Consider the following 21,655-nt stretch of genomic DNA (forward strand, 5'->3'; position numbering starts at 1 on the left):
ATCTATTGTGATGTTAGCATTCCATCCCTTTTTATGACTTTCAGCAAAATCCTGGGTGGTGAAAACTTGATACTCCTGCTACTTCGAAGGAAAAACAAAACAAAAATCATTTGGTGACTGATGGAAAACGTTATAAATCACTCCTTACTCTTTATAAACGAAGGAGCAGGAAAGAACACGCTTTAAATGTTTCCCTTTGGCATTTGCATAATACCTCTTCATTCAGACATCCTAAGTTCAAGTTACGGTCCCCATTATTTACATTTCTTGACTTGTGTTAAAATCTTCAGCCCCATGTAGGAGTCCAGCCCCCCCTCCCCCCCATATTTCATAGTAAATTTCACTGCAGTTGGTTTAGCTGTCAGCAGATGAAGTAATCACACAGGAGCCCCCCCCGCTCCACCACCCACCCTCGCGGCACCCCCCGCAGGAGGAGTCTCTGCCGCCGGCACGCAGGAAACGGAGCCGCGCGGGGAGCGAGTCCAGCTCCGGGTCTTGGCGCGAGCCCCGGCCCCGGCCCCGCCGCGCTGTCAGCCGAGAGCAGGGGAGGGGGAAACCAGGGCTCCCCAAGCAGCCGATTAAAAGACCCCCCCGACCCCCCCCGCGGCCGCAGAAGGGCCGTTGGCACGAGGCCGCGGCGGGGAAGGGGGTCTCCGCGGGGGGACGGGGACACGCGTGGCGGCGCCGCCGGCCGGGGGGCAGCGCTGCTGCCCGGCAAGCCCCGGGGCCAGGGCTCCGCGTCCCGCTGCGGCTGGGTCGGGCGGGCAACGGGAGCGTCCCGGGGGCGCCCGCCGGGCTCCGAGCCGCCCGCCCGCCCGGGCCGGGGGGACCTCGCGGCCGCGCGGAGCCGCTGGCCCCAGAGGCGCTGTGGGGTCGCCGGCGCCCCGCTTCTGGCCGCGGGGGAGATGGGAGCAGGGGCCGGGCGGGAGGCCAGGGGGCGGCTCTAGGGCCATCGCCTGGATCTGCCCCGGCGCCCCGGACTGGGACAGCGGCATGGCTCCGGGCGGCGCCTGAACGGGCAGCGCGGCCGGGGCACGGGGCGTCCGTGCCGGGGCGCAGCGGAGCTCGGCCCCCGCGTGGGGACGGGGGCGAGAGCCGGGGCCTGAGGGGCGCCCGGGCCTGAGCCCCCCCGCGCCCCTCGCGCAGCCGGCGCGAGCCTCCCCCCCCCCGCGCGCGGCGGCCGTTGGAGCCGCGGGTCGCTGCCCCCGGCGGCGCCTCCATCTGCAGCCCGGCGGGGAGCGGGGAACATGGCGGACCTGGAGGCGGTGCTGGCCGATGTCAGCTACCTGATGGCGATGGAGAAGAGCAAGAGCACCCCGGCGGCGCGGGCCAGCAAGAAGATCAGCCTGCCGGAGCCCAGGTACCAGCCCCGCCCAGCCCGGGACCCCCCCCCCGCACCCGCAGACTGGATCCCCCAGCCCGGGACCCCCCCCGCACCCCCAGACTGGATCCCCCAGCCCGGGACCCCCCCCGCACCCCCAGACTGGATCCCCCAGCCCGGGACCCCCCCCTGCATCCCCAGACTGGATCCCCCAGCCCGGGACCCCCCCCTGCATCCCCAGACTGGATCCCCCAGCCCGGGACCCCCCCCTGCATCCCCAGACTGGATCCCCCAGCCCGGGACCGCCCCCGCACCCCCAGACTGGATCCCCCAGCCCGGGACCGCCCCCGCACCCCCAGACTGGATCCCCCAGCCCGGGACCCCCCCCGCACCCCCAGACTGGATCCCCCAGCCCGGGACCCCCCCCGCACCCCCAGACTGGATCCCCCAGCCCGGGACCCCCCCCGCACCCCCAGACTGGATCCCCCAGCCCGGGACCCCCCCCTGCATCCCCAGACTGGATCCCCCAGCCCGGGACCCCCCCCTGCATCCCCAGACTGGATCCCCCAGCCCGGGACCCCCCCCCGCACCCCCAGCTCAGGGACCCCTTACTGCATGGCCGGGACCCCCCTGCACCCCCAGACTGGACCCCCCAAGCCCGGGATCCCCCTGCACCCCCAGACTGGACCCCCCAAGCCCGGGATCCCCCTGCACCCCCAGACTAGACCCCCGCAGCCCCTAGCTTGGAGACCCCCTGAAGTCCCCAGACTGGACCTCCGCACGCCCAGCCCAGGACCCCATACTGCCCGGCCGGGATGCCCCCGCTACCCCCAGCAGCCCCGAGGCCTGGGACCCCCCCCCCCCCAGCCACGGACCCTCCCCAGCCCAGACCCCCTGCAGCCCCCAGCCCGGGGACCCCCTACCACCCAGCCGGGATACCCCCGCTGCCCCCAGACTGGACCCCTGCACCCCCAACCCCAGGCCCCCCCCACTGCCCGGCTGGACCCTCCCACAGCCCGCAGCCTGGAGACCTCCTGCACCCCCAGCTGGGGCCCTCCCCAGCCCCCGGTGGCGGGACAGCCCGGATGCACCAGAGACCTTTGCTGCACTTTGCGAAGTCCCAGGGACCCCCCACCCCACACAGTGCCTGGCGTCCTTTCCTGAGCTACAGCCTGAGAACTGGGACCCCGGAGCCCCCATGGGGAGGCTGACCTCTGGCAGACCAGGCACTTAAATTGCTGAGGGGAGCTTCCCCAAGACACTGTTTGTTCCCATCTGGCCCTGCTGCGTGGCTCTGCTCCCCATTCCTCCAGGGCCTGAAACATCCTTTGCCAGGAGCCCCATTTCCCAGGGACCTGCTACCCATCTCCCTTCCCCTTGGTGCCCAGAGCCAGCTGGTTTTGGGTAGCCCATGTGCTGGGACCCCAAAGCCACACAACCCATCACCCGAGACCCCTGGCAACAGGGTTTTCTTAGACCAGAGTCTTCTAGGAGGATAGTTGTTGAGTCTGCGCCCCTTGCTCCTCTCCAAAGGGATGCAATTCTCCCCTCGTTCGCAGGCTCTCAGGGATCTTCTCCCAGCCCCAACCTTGTGATGGGCATATGCCATATGTGAGACGGGGCATGTGCCATGATCAGAGCCTAACCCAGATGTCAGGGTTGGGGGCTGATGTATATCAAGGTGTAACTCAGCGGTGAGGTTGGAAGACTCATATCATGGTGTAACCCAACGTTAAGGTGTGAGGAGATGGTGGAGAGAGTGTAGGTACCAGCCATGTCAGAGTGCAAGGGTTTAACCCAGCCTTGCAAAAAGTGCATATACATTTACCAGTCCATCCATAAAACTGGGCTTGCCACTCTGACTGTGGCCGTAATCTACTGGGATGATTGGGGGGGGCGGGGGGGAGATGACATTTTAGTGGCCCATCCAAAAAAGAAAAAAAACTGTAGGAGCTTGGGGTAATAGAGTTTTGCCAGGCAGTGTAACCCCAGTTCATGCAAATGGAGGGTATGGGGTGGTGACAGGCATCCAGAGACCCAGCTATAGGGCATAGCGGCTTGTTAACTAAATAGCTAATCCTACATGCACACAATCTCAAAGGGGGGGATAAAAGCAGATAGTCTAATTTAAATGTTAAAAGGGCCATCATTATTATTACTGTTACCTTTTTGCCGAGGAGTGATGAGACAAGATACAGTATTAATCTAGTTCTGGACAATCTCAGTAGGAACAGGTACACAGCTTGCATGCCAATTACATTGTGCATGGAAGATGGGGATCTGGGGAGAACAATCTTAGATAGCTTTTGATGAACATAGCGTATGGTGAGAAGATGTGAGTCCACTGATAATATACTAGAGTGAGATCTAAATAAAAAAGAAAACACAGATCTCTTATAGTGTGCCAAGTTATTATACAGTAACTCAGTACTGCTCTATTGTGATTATTATAATGAGTGAGTCTGGATTGAGGCATTTATTTAAAGCAACATCTGGGGGCATTTTTTGGCAAATATAAATATTCTCTTTCAAAAGAATTTTCTAGGCATTTATTTGACTTCAGTATTTATGTAACTGGCTGAAAAACTAGTTGAATGGCAATATAATACATTTTGGGTGTAATCTAATAAATTGATCCTCAAACTGCTGTGATCTGCAGAACCATTTTCTGGTGGTCCATAGAAATTTGAGATCAAAGCAGCGGGATGTGGGAGAAAAGCCTGTTAGAATGAATATGTTGTATAAGTATTGAACTAATACAGAACCTGATCCTGCAATGAGCTCCACTTGTGTGAATTCAGATTCCACTGTGATGGCTGCAGAATTAGGGCCATAGCTGCCTCCTCTTTTTCCCTTTAATGGCAACACTAGATTTTCCTCTAAAACCAAATTCCCAAATTATGTATGCACTATGAAATTCTGCTAAAGTCTCTTGCTATTCTTAGCTATTCTGTCTTTGTAGATATATTTTGTTTCTTGGCATAAAAAAACCCAAAGTTCCCTCCTTTATTCTATGCATTATGCCACAAGTAAAGGTTTACCAGGCAAATTTTGCATGTATTGTAGTGTTACTGACCATGTGTAACTGCTGTGGTGTTCTGATTGCACATCCCTACCACTCTATATAGACTTATGAAGTATAACATAAATAACAGATTACTAGAACTCTCTCTTCCACATATTTACACAGCTCTCTAGCTCCATGCTTTGAATTCTAAGTTTTGCAATGAGGATACCAAGCAGGGAAAACCCAAGAGGCTGAGAGACTGTAAAAATGATCGAATTAACAGGACACCAGCGGGGGTGTAAAACCCGCACAACAAAAAGCTTGCCAATCATTTTTAAAGTCCAGTAAACATTTTTGTACTGGAGAGATTTAGGGACACATTTTTCTCTTGGTGTATGTAAACACTAATAATAATTTAAAGTATTTGTATGCGTCAAGGGTAGAGTTTATTCTATAATATTAACCAAACTTCTGGAGACCTTATTCAAAATGTTTATAGTATTACATTCTTCCACATGATGGGTAAATATATTATTTTGTTCATTGTCAACTTTCCGTGGTGCTCTGTAGATATAATGACATACATGATACATCTAATGATGGTGGAAGTTTGGATGAAGGTAACATGTAGGAGAGAACATGATTGGGCGGCTTCATTGAATAAGTGTGCTTTAAGGAGATTATTATTCTACTGCTGTTTGTATCATGGTAGAGTTTGGATGCTCCAGTCTGGATTGGGGCCTTGTTGTGGCAAGTGCTGTACAAACGCCTAGGTAGACAAAGTCCTTGCCCTAAAGAGCTTGTAGCCTAGTGCTTTGATTCTGCAAAGAATTAAGCATCTGACTTCAATGAGATTGCTCATGTGCATATTTCTTTGCAGAATTGGGGCCTAAATTGAAGCCAGGCGCAACAAGGGAATTTAACAAACAGTAAGAGGGAAGCAGGGAGGGAAGATGAGGATAACTTTAATTAAATTACATGGCGATAGAGATACTGAACAGTTTGGTTGCAAATTATTTGTGCTGTTAAAATGAGCATCAGTCATCCTCAGCTGAGCCATCATGGTTTGAAGGAAATAAACAATAAGAGGACGCAAGTTGCAGGTATAAATGATGGCATAGAAAAGGTGCCAGAGTGGGACTGGGAACATTTAAGGAGACTTGGCAGGTGGGAAGAGGATGAGGAGGCATAGGTGTAAATGAGAGCAGAGATTTAACTAAGGGTGCTTTAAATGGTTGGGAACAAATTACCATCAGAACTTTTAACTGAAAACAGGGATTTCCTCATTCAATAGGAAGTTTTGACAACTTTCCTGGTGTCAGATGTCTTCATAGTGAGCTCTGGGGTTTTTTTTTTAGATCCCTTTCATTATAATGTACATGATATGCCGGGAGCATTTACAATCTTGTGTGTCACTGATACACTGGTAAAATTTTAAATAACATAAATCAGACAGTCAGATGCATGTCTGACACCCTACTTTACTGTTCAACAGGGATCCTAGTTTTCTGTGATAAAACCCTCAAAATTATCCAATAAAAACTCAAAAATCCATGTTTTTCTGCAAATAAAATGAAACTCTGAACTTTAGTTTTTTTCTAGCCACGATATATATAGGTATCAGTTGAACACAATGTTTTATTGATATATTTACAATTTTAAAGCTGACAGCCTGAGCCTCGCTCATTTTCCTGATTGTCTGAATTTTTGATTATCTGCTTTGGCCCTGGTCCCAATTAGATCAGATAATTGGGGTTCCCCGGTATATGTTTTTATTTTTTCACAAAATGTAAAAACTAAAGATTCTCCATAGATGCAAATTCCAAGTTTTTCTGTGGCAAATGCATTCTGTGATCCCTCTTGATAAATTAAGACCATAATTAAAAAAGCCAGCTGAACAGAAAACTCTTCTTTGCAGTACAATTTTGAGACCAAATATTTTCATGAATACATTTCTGATTTCTCTGGTTTTGTGCTATAGCAATTTATCAAGCCAGTCAGAGCACAACTTTCAAATGTTAGGCTGCAAGCAACTGTTGTTCTACTGCCCAACTGTCCGTCATGGAGACTGACAATATCTACATCCTTAATCATTTGTTAGAACAGAAATAAGGTCTTTGGAATAGAACATTGACATGGGATAACTGGATCCCACTTTGAAAAAAAAAAAAAGGTCTTTGCCTCACTGCAATATTCTTTTTTTAAAGCAATACATAATTGTGGTAGTTATCTGTAACAGGCAGCCATTGTCTTGTGACAGCATGCTATTCCACTCACATTATCTCTCTAAGAAATATTGCAAATGTTTTACTACTATATTGCAGTGTGTCATTTGAGTGAAGCTGGTATACCTGTTGTCACAATCTTATTTTCCTCAGACAAAACTGACACAAAATGAAATTAGTTTATTGTAATGAAAATTTGAGGGGCATTCCTGTTTACAAGGAAATAACCATATTGTAGACAGAATAAAGTCCAAGGCTGCGTGCCGAGACTTAAACTCTTCACCCTCAGAGTTTATTTGCTATTATTGGCTGCAGGTAGGGTTATTACTGAGTTTACATAAAGAACCCTTAAATTATTATTTACTGAAATTGTTAAATAATAATTGTTAGACAAAAGGCCACAAAGTGACTGTATACATGTTTGCATTCTACTTAGCAATGGCGTGGCCATTCTGAGAAAAGGGATTTACATTATGTACCGTTATTAAGAAATAACTGTATAATGATCCAGCAAATTGAACAACCAGAACCAATATGAATTTAAGGAATTGCACTGTTGGGAAACAGATGTACAGCATCCCTGCACTTTGTGACCATTCTAATTTAGTTTCTGTAAATATCACTTAAGCATGGTTTGCTCTCAATATACAAATACAAAGGGTGTAGTAACAAAGCATAAGCTACATCTATCCATGCATCTTTGCTTTTTCTGCCCTGTCACAAACACAGAAGTTTTTTGTCTCTTCTACTCCTCTGACTTCTCCACTTGCCCCAGTGACCCCATCCCATCTCCTGTGTCTCTTTCCCCTTACAATACAAACATGAGTTGGAGTATGTCTACACAGGGATAAAAGACCCGTGGCACATCTGCGACTGGCAGGTCAGCTGGCTCAGTCTCATGGGGCTCAGGCTGCGGGAATAAAAATAGCCAAGTAGATGTTTGGGTTCCAGCTGGAGCCCCCTGCCGCAAGGTCCCAGAGATTGGGCTCCAGCCGAAGCCTGACTATCTACACAGCAATTTTTCAGCGCCAGAGCCCAAGCCCCGCAGAGCCCGAGTCGGCTGACTTGGGCTAGCCTCAGGTTTTTATGCCTGTGTAGACATACTCTTAATCTCTCCCATCTTAAAACCTGCCCCCAAACCTTCCCTTGATTCCACTAACATCTCCAACTGCCACCTCTTCTCCCTTTCAACTTTAAGCTCATTGAATACAGCGCCTACAATTGCTGTCTGGAGTTCCTCTCCTCCAGTTCTATCCCTGACCCGCTCCTATCTAGTTTCTGCTCCTTGGAGTCACTGAAACCGTTTTTCCTAAAGTCTAATGACTTCTCCCTAGCTAGTGCTAAGAATCAGTACTCTATTCTCTTTCTCTTTGACCTGTTACCTGCCTTTGACGCCATCGACCATGTCCTCCTCCTTAAAATCTTGCCCTCTCTTGGCTTTTGTGACTCTGCCCTCTCCTGGTTCTCCTCTTACCTCTCTAATTGTGCCTTCAGTGGATCCTCTTCATCCCCCTTCCACCTTCCTATGGAGGTTCCCCAGCAATGTCCTGGGCCCCCTTCTCTTCTCCCTTTACATTTTATCTCTGGGTAATCTCATTTACAACACAAATTTAACTGCCATCTCTGTGCTGACAATGTACAGGTCTCATTTTCTACTCCAGACTTGTCTCCTTCTGTCCAAACTCAAGTCCTGGCCTGTATCTCTGATACCTCCTTGTGGATGTCTAGCTGTCCACTCAAGCTCTCCATGGCTCAACAGAGCTCTTATTCTTTTCCCCCAAGCCCACCTCTTTTCTTCATCACTGTGGACAATATCATCATCGTGCCTGTCACCCAGGCCTGTAACCTGGGTACCATCTTTGACACAAACTATCTCTAGGTCCTCACAGCCACATTATGTCTATATCTTGCATATTCTTTTTGCACAACATCTCTAAGATACAGCCTTTCCTATCAATCCACACAGCTAAAACTCTTGCCCATTTCTCTCATCATCTCACATCTTGATTACTGCAACACCCTTTTCTCTGCCTTTGACTAATGCCATATTGCCTCGTTCATATCCATTCTGAATTCTGTTGCTTTGACCATGTCACCTCTCTTTGAATCCCTCCACTGGCTCTCCTTTCCTCTATCATATCAAACATAAGCTGCTTGTTTTCACGTTAAGGCCCTTTACAACCTATCTGTCATGTCTCATTCACTGTTGAAATGTCAGCTCCTGCCTCTGATAGGCCAATGATACAGCCTCCGTCACCCAGTTGTTAAATTTTCAAACAGTCCCCTTTGTGCTTTGTCCCATATGGTTCCTCACACTTGGGTGGGGCTTCCTGTAAACATCTGCGAAGCTGCCTCCTTATTCTCCTTTAAATCCCTCCTTAAAACTCTCCTCTGCTGTGATGCCTACAAAAACTTAACAATAGTTAGGCCACTGGTGTGCTGATACCATTCCCTAGCATGCTGACCGATATTGTCTCATGGTTTCTTAGTGCTCCCCCATCTTTGTGTGTCTCTATCCATTCGTTTTGTCTCTTTTCTTATATTTAGATTGTAATTTCTTTTGGGCTAGAGCCATGCTGTGTTTGTACAGCACCTCACGCAGCGGGGTCCTGGTCCATGACAAGGGGTCCTAGGCACTGTTGTAATAAATAATGTATTGTTTGTACCCAGTTCCACTTAATAAATGTGATAGTTCAAGAGAACTTTCTGTGGTGTGTGTGGGTGTGCATATGTAGGATAACATTTTCAAAAGAGCCTAAATTCTATTTTGAAAATTGACTCAGGATATGTCTACACTGCAATTAAACAGCCCCTTAGCCCGAGTCATCTGGCACAAGCCAGCCGCAGGTTTTTAACTGCAGTATAGACATACCCTTAGGAGCCTAACCCTCATTAAAAGTCGATGGGACTTACACACTTCTGAAAATTGTACGCGTAGTCCATATATTATTCAAGCAAACAAGGCTGCCACTCTTCCTTCTCCGCATATAAAGCGGACATTCTGGCCACTATCTCTTACATGTAATATTATTCTGCATGGATTAAAAAAACAATGATGGGGGAAAGAAAGTAAATTAGTCCCTGATCCTGCAAACATGCACGTGCCAATCTATATGTCAGGAGTGCCATTGACTTCAGTGGGACTACGTGCATCACTTTGCAGCTAAGCATGTGTCTGAATGTTTGCAGGATTATGGCTTAATGATAAACCCCGATATGTATAAGTGTTGGGATAAATTCATTGCTGATGTAAGGTTGTGTTACTCCCATTGAGGTCAGTTGCACCCACTTATATCAGTAATGAATTTTGCCCATTTCTGTAGTAGAGCTTCTTGGTGTGTGAAGTCCTAACACCAAAATCTGTGGTTAATATAGTGGTGAATCTATAGGTTATAGGCACATTCTTAAAACAAAACAAAAAACCCAAGTTGTTTTAAAGTTACTTTAGTGTTAAATCCAATTTATTTTATGCTCCAGATGTGGAGTATGCAGGATTTTTTCATCAGTATTTGACATCACTTTGCAGCTTTTTATTTAAACTTTAATTTATTTTTATTTTGAGTTTTATTTTTAGGTTAGCTTCAAAAGCCATCAGTAATATATGCTGGACAGTGTTCACACACAACAAATTCACTTAGCATTTGTGAGACAGAGGAAGAGAGGAAAGACCATGAAAAATATTTTAAATTAAATTGTTTTGTATTTTAAGGGAGGTGTAAACCATTTTCTTATTATGTAAATACACCATATCCTATTGTTTGTCTTGAGAGTTAAAAAAGAAGTAAAGGAAAAGTGTATGGGGGGGGGTGAGAATTGAAAAATATAATAACAGAATGTAGAGAGAATGGTAAGGATCTGGGCCAGTTTCCTGAAGCAAGTCTTAAGTGGACATACTTTTGAGGCGTGGCAGTATGGAGTTGTATTTTTCATGGCCAAGGAGTCTAAGTTGTACAGAGGGGTTGATGGGTTGGTTGGTGTTTTGCAGCCTGAAAGCAGATAGATGACGAGACAAATTAATGTACTCTGTCGTTTTGTCATGTTCACTAAACATTAGGAATAGAGTTACTGCTGATTTGGGGCAGGGCTAGTATTATTTGGATAGGCTGCAACTGCTGCTTTTGAAGTGGTGATTGTTTCTCTTGTTAGTCCAAACCCTGTGCGGTTACCTTAACTTCAAATGCAAAAAATTATGATTATATTTCATTTTCTCCCTAGCATACTTAAGTGATCAGACTGTATTGTTGATTAATTGCTTGGCAAATGTCTTATTTAATGCAAATTGTAGAGGTTGTATAGGGAGTGGATAGATAGACTGAAGATGGACATCCTTTCTATATCCACAGAACAGGAACAGCACTGATGTGCAAGCTCACCCATATCCACTAGGCCAATGTGCCTCTGCCTTCATCAAACCTCTCTTTTGCTCTGAGCTGAGATGCTACTTTAGTGCTAGCTGTGATGGTGTATTTTTTTTTTTATATGGACACCTGTTAACCATGAATTAGACTGAGATTACTTAAGGGCTTCATTCTTCTCCCAGTGAAGTCAGTGGCAGATATACAATTGAAAGGGAAGGATAAAACCCTATTTCTTTCACACAAGCCACCTTACAGTGATTAGATGATAATAACTTTCTGTTATGACTTTACTACTGTCATGGACTGATTCAAAGAAGTGACCTCATGAGCTAAAGGTTCTGTATCCAATTACCAGTCCCCTGAGGCATCTAGTTGCTTCACCAAACTTTATTTTTGAACTGGGAGTAATATTGGGATATAATCACCAAAAAGCATCTTGACCTGATGACGAGTATAATTTAATGAAAAGAAATTTAGCAGGATCATTAGGTTTTTCTTTAACTGGTGGAAAAATACATTACTCTTTAGCTTTAAATCTGTAGGCCAAACTTTACCAAAGAGTAAATGTTATAGCTGAGTTATAAAAGGGTTATAATAGACAACGATAGAACCATTTGTTTATTATTACTGAAAAAGTGTTGTAAATGTGCTTTTGCTCACTTAACATACCAACCAAGTGTAGCGATAAAATAATATCATGTATTTTGGTTTAGTGTAATTCATGGTAGCATCTAAGTTTCACAGCGGGTTAGTTTGTACATTCAAATACAATAAACTGTGCAGTCTGAGGTATATCACACAGGTCTGTAAGAGACAAGGCTGGGCTGAATTTTCAGTGGTTGTGTCCACATAAGCTTGTTTTGGGGAAATCTCCCTTTCATTGCATTAACACAAGTAGCATAAGGTAGGACACTGATGTTTTTACAGGTGTGTGGTTTAATCTTGTTCAGAGTGAATTTAGATAAAACAGTGATTAAAAACTTGGGTCGTCTGTCTACAATAGCAATTCCACCTAACCCCCCCTTTGCGATCAGCAGAGGTGCTGCTCCGATGGTAGTGAAAAGAGGGGAGATTTCTCAAAACAGTTTAGTGTAGACAAAGCAAGGGAAATCAAGAGTAAATTGTACTCTACTGTTGGAATTAGCTTTTAACTGCAACACTTCCTCATCATAAAGAGTTGTATTTTGGAATTGTACCGAGTCATCAGGGTGCAGGACTGTGTATGGAAGAGTAGGCTATTTTGCTGACACACCTTGTTGACCAAACTTATTGGGTCTTATTAGCTAAGTCAGAAACACAGACTGTCATTTATATTACTGTAATGTCAAAGGCTCCAACCACGAACAGGGGTCCGATTTTGCTAGGCACTTGTGGAAACGCACAAAAAGAGAGATTTGAGCAGGGGGTTGGACTAGATGACCTCCTGAGGTCCCTTCCAACCCTGATATTCTATGATTCTATCCCTGTCCCAAAGAGCTTGCAGTCTAAGTAGACAAGAAAGACAAAGGCAAGAAGAAAGGAAGTATTCTTAGCCACATTTGATAGATGGGGAACTCGGGCTCAGAGAAATTAAATTAATCATTCACGGTCACACAGGAAGTCTCTGGGAGAATTGGGAATTGAACCTTGATCTCCTAAGTCCCTGACCATGTGACCATCCTCCTGTCTAACATAAAATGCTAGTCTCTCTGAGGCAAGAGGGAGGAATAGAAAGGACTTCGGAGAGAAATCCGAAACTTATGTTTGTAAGTATAGCCCTGCCTGGGGCTTTGTTATTTAATTAAGAATAAAATTGAATCTTGGGAAAGAGGGTGACATTGGACAATATCAGTGTGGTATGTGCTGTGTTGGGAACAGAATGGAGATGCTGTACCTAGATTTATTGGGATATTTTGAAGAAAATGCTAATGTAATCTTATCCTATGTGAAATGTCAGAGGATGTATGGTATTTTATTAATCTAGGGAGCCAGCGTCTAACTCAGACAGACTGCTGGTGCCACTGTTCTTTTGGGAAATGCTGGAACGGTAATTAGTGCTAAGTAAATTGCCTATAGAGAATTAAAGAACTGCCATGATGAACATACAGAACCCCCAAATATAAACTTGGTATTTCTAATGTGAAATATTTTAGGCAGATTCATTTTTCAAAATAATGAACTTTACAAGAATAATTACTGGGGATATGACTGTCAAAGACCTTCCTTAGTGAAATGCTTCCAACCGAACGCTGGAGCTGGTGCATCACAAAATGAACATGCGTAACCCTTAATTCCCATTGAAATGAAATCAGCCGCTCATTTGGGAAAGCTTCTGTAAAACAATCTCCTTTAATTTTCTAATCAGTAACTACACTATTTTTTCAGTTTATAAGTGCCTGTCAGAAACCTTCAGGTGCATAAATTAAATCACATCATTTAATCTAACTAAATTGACACAATATCAGCATATCTCCCTTCCCCCCGCAGCAAGAGCAAACACAACCCTTTTGCACATTAAAAAGCACAAAAACCTCCTTAGCACCCCTCACGCTGCGTGTCCAGGCAAATTAGTCCCTTTTTGAAGCACACGTAGAATCATAGGATCGTAGAACTGGAAGGGACCGAGAGAGGTCATCTAGTGCAGTCCCCTGCATTCATGGCAGGACTAAGTATTATCTCTAGACTCTCCTTGACAGGCGTTTATCTAACATCTAAATAAACAGGTCTTGCCTTTAACAGAGCTTGGTTTTGTCGATATTCAACTATCAGGGGAAGCAAACTCCAAAGTTGAGGGCCCTCCAGTCTGACTTCAGTGTGTTAATAGGAGGGACTGTCAAATCGAGTGCCATGTATGATCAGTCACCTGTTGGGGTGGAAAGCGAGGGGAGATGCAGAATTGCCAGCCCTACAGACTGTTTGTGAATCAAAACTTGCTATTAGTTTTTAGGTACAATTTAAGCCAGTGAAATTGTTGGAGTGCAGATATAATATGCCGTATGTGAGAAACACTAGCCAATAAATGAGGTGCTGTGTTCCAAACCAGCTGACGTTTCTGAGTGGTCTTAAGTAGCAGCCGTATGCAGAGTGCATTTCAGCAATCTGATCCTGGAGATGAAAATGTCCTGAATAATGTGGTTTGGACCCCATCCAAGAAGAAAGGTTGCAATTTCCTGGACAGATGCAGATGGACAAATTGTACCATTGACTGCTGCTACTATCTGGAAAAGGAGGAGTAGCTAAAAACCTACCAGTTATAAATCTTATTTCCAAATGTGAGAGAACCTCCTTGCTGAAGGGATCAGATATCACCTTTGCCATCTCCTTTAGATGTCTTCTCGAGCCAGCCAGTATCACTTTAGTGTCTCTTGGCACAGATGTCCTAGCATACATAGCCTTCTGCTGGGACACATTGCTAGTCACCTTTGTAGGTGCTGCTCAGTTTCTGTTCCAAAAGACACATCACAACTTTTGTCATCAACCAGGAAGTGAACACGAGCAACCATACCATTGTTCCTTTCCCTTCCCCAAGTTCACAGTCTTAGTGTCATCCATCCTGCTTCTTTTTTCTTTATATCTGAAAAATTAGTCGCTTCTTTCTTGTCCTGACTGCCACAACTCTGTGCTCTGGTAATTTCCTGCTTTAACCACTAGCAGCCTTCTCTTTGTTTTCCAGCCCCTAGTATCTCCCCATTGTATCCAAATTGATCCTGTCAAGATAATTTTCCACTCCCACTCTTTTGATGATGTTTCTCCCCTTCTTAACTGTCCAGGCTGGCTTCTCTGCCACATTCAGTTTGCTGTTTCTCCTCACATTCAGAGTTCTCCATACCTCTGTCCCTACTTATATCTCTGCGCTCAACGCTCCACACCATTCCCCTGAAGTCTGCCTAGTCTTCTCTCCTGACTGTTTCCTTGTCCACTCCTGATTTTGTGCATTTGTTTTTGTTTATTCTTGAAATAACCTCTCAATTAAAGGGAAATCATTACCTCAGAAATCCCAAAGGAAGAATGAAAAATCAATTAAATAAATTTTACATTTGTTTTTAGTCTGTTTCTGTTTCACATTCTCAGTGCTGCATGTTTAGATTGCAAACTAAGGATGTTTATTTGTTTAAAACCAACTATTTCCTCTGGAATTAAAAAAATCATGGGAACGTTTCTGTTGGTTTTAGGTTTTGTAGAAAACAATTCTTAATGAACCTGAATTTTGTGCCAGATTTGTATTGACCATGTCCTTTTAACCATGCATACTTCCTCTTCTTCAAAAACTTTCAAAAATACACTTGTTCTGTGAAGTATTTCAGCTATAATGGCCACATGACACTCAGTGTTTGTTTTACATTGTACTGTGTTGACCCACTCGTGCCTTTACAATGAGGGTCTTTGGGGCAGGAGCTTTATTTGTTTAGCATGTTTTAACTGTTCTTTGTTATATCCTCTTAATGTAAGGTAAACATTTACCTCTCTGGAAAGCAGGTGTAAAGATTCCTGTCTTAGAGGTGCTGTGAAGCATGTTTTAGTTCAGTTACTTCTGCATTTGGTTGAGTGGACCTCCTTAGTTCTGTGAATCTCAGTTATAGTGTTTATACTTATAATAGCTTTCATGCATATCCAGAGCGCTTTATAGATATAAAAAGACAAAAAGCATTGTGCATGGATCTTTGATACAAATTCTCTACCATCCCAAAAATACATCTTGGAAATGATTTAAAAACCATTAAAATCAACAAATGTTTTAATTGCAGTGGGAGCTAAGAGTTGTGTTTGTCTCTCTTCTTCCTTCTCAGTACCAGCATTCTGTTGAAAGGGTAAATCCTTGACATACCAATTCAGAAAAATATTCTTGCAAAATGAGATGCTTTTATATTTGTTTCAGGTTTTGGCAACAATAATGCAAATAATACCCAAGAAACATGGATAGTGGGTACACTATAAGCATGAACGCTCAACAGCTTTTTATTTCACTTGTCATGACTTTTCTTCATTGAAGTGATTTGTATACCTGAAGTTGCTTGGGCTTTTGGTCTTGTATCCACTTTACAATGGGGGAGAACTAGGGAAAGCTGTGTAGTGCTATAGTCTTGCCGGTTAAGGGCATTGTTTCTTGAGTACAAAGATCATTATGAATCACATAATGAGAACATTAGTTCACTCAGAGTATATGTGTTGACATATCTCTGTGTTCTTAATATAAATTTGAGAAGCTTTACAATTTTGAAAGGGGGGATGACTTTTGGAGCTTAGAATCATTTGGGTTGAGAGGACCTCTAGTGGGTCGTTGGAGGAGCAAATTTCTTCAGTCTTAATTTGCTGATTGTAAGGAAATTTTTAAAAAATTAAGATACTATATTGAAAGCCAGGTATGTCATTCCGTGGCATAAGGATTTCAGGTTTGGGGCTATGAACTTCTGAAATGACACTCCTTTTTATTTGTTTTTACTGATTTATAAAGCTCTTGTTGCTGTAGCAGCTGGGAGCTCATTAATGAAATTGGAAAAACAGAATAAATTTACATTTACATGTCCGCAGTAGGTTTGGTATTTTAAAATCACTGATGCTTCTCCCAGGATTCGAATCAATCAGATTATTTGTTATAAAAAAGACAAAAACTAAACAAATTAACAAAGATCAAAGTACATAACTATCTCTTGGTTCTCAAAATATTTCAGAGGTCACTTATGATCTCCAGCTCTTTAATGTTACAGATGATAAAGACGGGGGAACTTTGCTATAAAAACAGTTTTTCATAATTTAATTTGTTTACCTTTGTATTTCATATGTAAAAGAACCAATTTAGTTCATTATTTTTGTGTATTTTATTGTTTTTTATCATCCTAGTATTTGATGGCTGTGTTCTTTGGGTTTTGTATCTTCTTTTATTATCTGAATATGCATACCCTCTCTCTCATATTTATTACACTTCCCCTTCCTTGGTGAATAAGGATGCCCAGTGATTAGGGCATTGGCCTATGGCTTGGGAGACCAGGGTTCAGTTCCTTGCTCTGTCACAGATTTCCTTTGTGACCTTGGGCAAATCATTTTGCCTCTGTACCTCATTTGCTCAATGTAAAATGGGGAATGATAGTACTGCCTTACAGGGGTGCTGTGAAGATAAATACTTTAAAGGTTGTGAGGTGCTCAGGTGATGGGGGCCATATAAGTACCTAAGATGCTTCTAACTGTCATGAACAAAATATTATTTGAGGCCCCAATTCATTAAACTATCATTGAAGGTAATAGGACTGCTCACATGCCTAAAATTAATCATGTCTTTGATGTGCTATAGATGATGATGATGTATTACATGTGTTGTAGCACTCAAAAGCCACAGTTAGGATTGCATCAGGTCCTGTACATATGGTAGTCACATTTGGACAGGTAGCAAAATTATCTGTGAATGTAAACTTTTTTGGTCTTGTATCAGTAATGGTTCTACATATTCAAGTGTTTACCTTTCAGTTTTAATTTATTTTTTAATAGAAATAAAAGGGAATTAGGAAAGGGGGGGAAAAGGGGACCCTCAGGAAAGGAATATAACAGATATAAATGTTCATACTAGGGCCTGACCCTCAGTCAGACGCAGGTGGGCACAAGCATTTGGCTGCACCAACCCAACTGGATGATCAGGACCTATATTAGCAAAAGCTCATACAATTTTGAGATGTTATAATAAGATGCAGATTAGCATCTGGTAAATTATATAGTTTTGTCTGTTAACTTGAAGAGAAATACTTGGTTACATATAGACTATTTGTCATTATTTAATCCCAAATGAATTAAGTGCATCCATAATTTACCACAGAGACAGCTGAAAAGAAATGTATGTAATAAGATTTCAGGATTGTCACTCTGAAGCCTGTTAGGTCTGTAGAGTCAGTATGAATTGGTGGAAACAGCTACAGGCATGGTTAAGGGCTCTTTTTGTTCAGAATATAACCAGATTGAATCATCACTTGTTTTCGCAGAGAGTTACCATTCCATTTTAAAGTTATCAACCAATTTGACTTTACACCTGTGCAGTAAGACATGTATGAATGTCATGCAGAGAGTCCTGGACCATTGTGGTATCACAAGTAGCTCAACCAGTCACCACCCTTGCATCCAAATTAGCTGTAGGGTAAAAATTTCATTGGTTGTAGGAGAGTGACTGCACAGATGGTGGATTACTTGGCCCAAATGCCTCACTGCGAGCCACACCCCATGATTGCCACTCACGCAGATCCACACAACTTTCCCAGCACGTCACAACCACCCACAACAACAGAATCAGAATGCACAGCCCCAAAACACATAGCCCCTCACCTCAGCCCATATTCCTCATTTAGCACCCTCACAAATCCATTGAACTCTCCCCACACAATGGAATCCACACACAAATCAACACAACCAGCACACACAATAAACTCACACTTCACTCTGAAGCCTGGATTGTCTGTTGAATCAGTGTGAAGCATTGGGAAGAGCTACAGCACTACTTAGCTCTTTTTGTTTAGAGCAGTGTTTCCCAAACTTGGGACGCCGTTTGTGCAGGGAAAGCTCCTGGCAGGCCGGGCCGGTTTGTTTACCTGCTGCGTCCGCAGGTTCGGCCGATCGCGGCTCCCACTAGCCGTGGTTCGCTGCTCCAGACCAACGGGTGCTGCGGGAAGCGGCACGGGCCAAGGGATTTGCTGGCCGCCCTTCCTGCAACCCCCAGTGGCCTGGAGCAGTGAACTGCAGCCAATGGGAGCTGCGATTGTTTTCCTGTTGCGTCTGCAGGTTCAGCCAAACCGGCCCGGCCTGCCAGGGGCTTTCCCTGAACAAGCAGCATCCCAAGTTTGGGAAACACTGGTTTAGAGTATCACCAGGTTCAGCTGTCACTGGAATCCATGTTCTTTTATTGTCCAATTTTTATTCTCTGCCATTTTGGGCTTTTTTTTCTGAAATCCCTTAGAATGCATCTGAATTCTGAGTGTATTAACTAATACATTTTTGGGCTCCAAGCGCTGGTCTTAAAGGGTTCTCTGTTCTCTCTATAAACAAAGTAAAGATTTTGTTTCCTATTATAGAATGTACTGCAGCATCCTTCTCTTCTAATTCAGTTCATGCCTCTGAAACAGCTCTTTACTTCTGGGTGAGGTTTTGCATCACCCCCCCCCTTGTCATAGGGTCTAAAGAATGTAATTGCTTCGCTTTGGGATGTCTGATTGGTACATTTTTGTCTTGGACTTAAGTGCTTCTTAACAACACAGTCCTTAATTCACTCTTTAATGCTACTCTCTGACATATATTTGCTTGTCTTGACTGACAGCTTTTGGCTACCCCAGACTTCCAACTACTGATTGAGCTGAATGCTGAAGATAAGATAGAAGAGATGATTACCTATTCCACATTTTGTTGCTAAGATTTGTTGTCTAGGAATCTTACTGGGTCCTTTGCTGCTCTTTGCATCTTCCATGTACATTTTTGATGGTACCATATTCTGCAAAAATAAATGGTTTATATTTTAAAACTATGTTAACATGTCAGGGTCACAAAGTTAAAATGTAAATTAGGCAAATCGGAAGTTAAGAATCTTGTACTAATGTTAATTACCCAAATTGTACATATATAGTGTTTTCTGTTATTGGTTAAATATTTGCATTGAGTTACAATGTAAGCAGGTTAATGTGCAGTGTGAGCAAGTTAATACTGTGGTGAGAAACCTTTGTATCTGTTTTTAAATACAGTGTACTGCTTTATTTTAAATTCATGATTTTAAAAGTTTATTAGCTTGTTTTTTCCCCATTTAATTTCTCTCTCTCTCTCTCTCTCTCTTTTTTTTGCATAGAGAGAGAAAGAAAAGGCTAAAATAAAACCTAAAAAGAAAAATACAAAAAGGGTGGTCTGTGTGTGTAAATGAACTGAAATAATAACCATAGTAGATGTCTTTTCCTGGAGTGCATTCTGGCCTCCACAGTTCAGATAATTTGAAAGCAATGGCTGGGCTTGGCAGTCAGTAGACCTGCTGGACTCCTTCCTCTGCCACCTGATGTGTGTTCTACTCTTCCACTCCCAGCTCTGCGTTTCAAGAAGAATATCCAACAGGTGTGGCAGCCCAGGTGCTGTGTGCCCTCTATCCTTTTCAAACACCTGTATTCTGAAGACCCTGAGTGTATAGGGTGGGAAGTTATAGAACATGGAGAGTTTGAATTGCCTCTGCAGTCTAGTTATTGCATTTAAAAGAACCAAAAAAACTACCTAAGAATCCAGTTTTGGGCAAAACCTGCACACCTTGTCTCAATCCTGTTGTATGCTGTCTTTCAGAGTGGCACATGCATGCACTAGGCATATATTGGAACTGTGCAAACATAGTGACAATTTCATCCTTTATCCTGCATGTACTCAGTATGGTATTTTCAACTCTTCATAGAAAAATATAGGTTTTGAACGGGGAACATTAGCAACATTACATTTCTCAGAGTAGGTTACTTAAATGCTAAATTTGACGCATAAAAGCTCTACCACCATTTAGTCTGTGCTAAAAAAAAAGGAATGATTATTATGAGTAGTATTATTATTTTACAATGGAAAAAGTGATTTTTTTTCATTCTCTCATAACTCAGACTGCTGGATAAGTTTCCACAAACCTTAAAAATTCTTCATTGGGTTAGAACCACCCATGGGAAATTTCAGTGTAGAGGAGCAATGTTCAGAAAGTTATTCACAAGTGGAAATAGAATTTTGAGAAAATAATTGTGTTACATTGAATACTGTATTAGTCAGATTGTAGAATTTGTTCAATTTTTTTTGCCCCTGAGCTAGAGAATGACTTTATTTAAATGTCTGCTTGTACCGCTTTAGAATTCTAATATAGAGCCTGATCCACAGCCTATTGAAGTCAATGGAAAGATTCTTATTGACTTCCGTAGGTTTTCGATTAAGCAATAAATAGTCTTTAACTGAGTTGCAGAGGTGAATGCACACTGGCATCCTTACATTCATAAATCTGTTTACAATACCTTTTAACCTCAAGACTCCTTCCCTCCAACGTACATTCACTATCTTGTTAAGAAAGAGCAACTGATGAGTAACTGGTTTCAGAGTAGCAGCTGTGTTAGTCTGTATCTGCAAAAAGAAAAGGAGGACTTGTGGCACCTTAGAGACTAACAAATTTATTTGAGCATAAGCTTTTGTGAGCTACAGCTCACTTCAGTCCTCCTTTTCTTTTTGATGAGTAACTGTTCTTTAATTTTTTGTCTTTCAGTATCCGCAGTGTGATGCAGAAGTATCTTGAGGAGAGAGGTGAATTAACCTTTGACAAGATTTTCAATCAGAAGATTGGTAAATTCTGTTTTGAATCAAATTTTCTTGTTTTATGTTTTTAAGATTGATTTGTTTGCTATTGTTTAGTGCAGCCAGTTGAAGATAGCACTGTAGACTTAGTTAAACATAGTATAGTACAGGGGTTCTCAACCTTTTTCATTCTGAGGCCTCCCCAACATGCTATAAAAACTCCATAGCCCAGCTGTGCCACAACAACTGGTTTTTTGCACATAAAAGCCAGGGCTGATGTTATGGGGTAGCAAGCAGGGCAATTGCTCAGGCTTCGGCTTCAGCCCTGGGTGGCAGGGCTCAGGGCCCTGGGCTTCAGCCTCATGCAGTGGGGCTTCGGCTTTCCGCCCTGGGCTCCAGCAAGTCTAACACTGGCCCTGCTTGGTGGATCCCCTGAAATCTGCTCGTGGCCCCTCAGTGGGCCATGGACCCCTGTTTGAGAACCGCTGGTATAGTAGACTATGGACAGGACTTA

At 43.6% G+C, this 21,655-nt stretch overlaps 1 protein-coding gene across 6 annotated transcripts in view; it reads left to right on the plus strand.

The window, feature by feature from the left end:
• Nucleotides 1-490: 490 nt before the first annotated feature.
• The window catches only part of GRK3 (G protein-coupled receptor kinase 3), a 126,035-nt gene continuing 104,870 nt past the window's right edge, over nucleotides 491-21,655 (plus strand). For 2 of the 6 annotated variants that reach the window (XM_043529326.1, XM_037878678.2), the window contains exons 1-2: nucleotides 494-1,360; nucleotides 21,113-21,189. In XM_043529326.1, the coding sequence (XP_043385261.1) occupies nucleotides 1,248-1,360; nucleotides 21,113-21,189 (190 nt within the window). In that variant the 5' untranslated portion in view covers nucleotides 494-1,247. Of the gene's footprint in view, nucleotides 1,361-21,112; nucleotides 21,190-21,655 lie in introns of all 6 variants that reach the window. The other 4 variants (XM_043529328.1, XM_043529327.1, XM_037878676.2 and 1 more) reach the window with 4 other exon arrangements.

This window comes from Chelonia mydas, chromosome 15 (genome assembly GCF_015237465.2).
Source record: "Chelonia mydas isolate rCheMyd1 chromosome 15, rCheMyd1.pri.v2, whole genome shotgun sequence".
Lineage (NCBI taxonomy): Eukaryota > Metazoa > Chordata > Testudines > Cheloniidae > Chelonia > Chelonia mydas.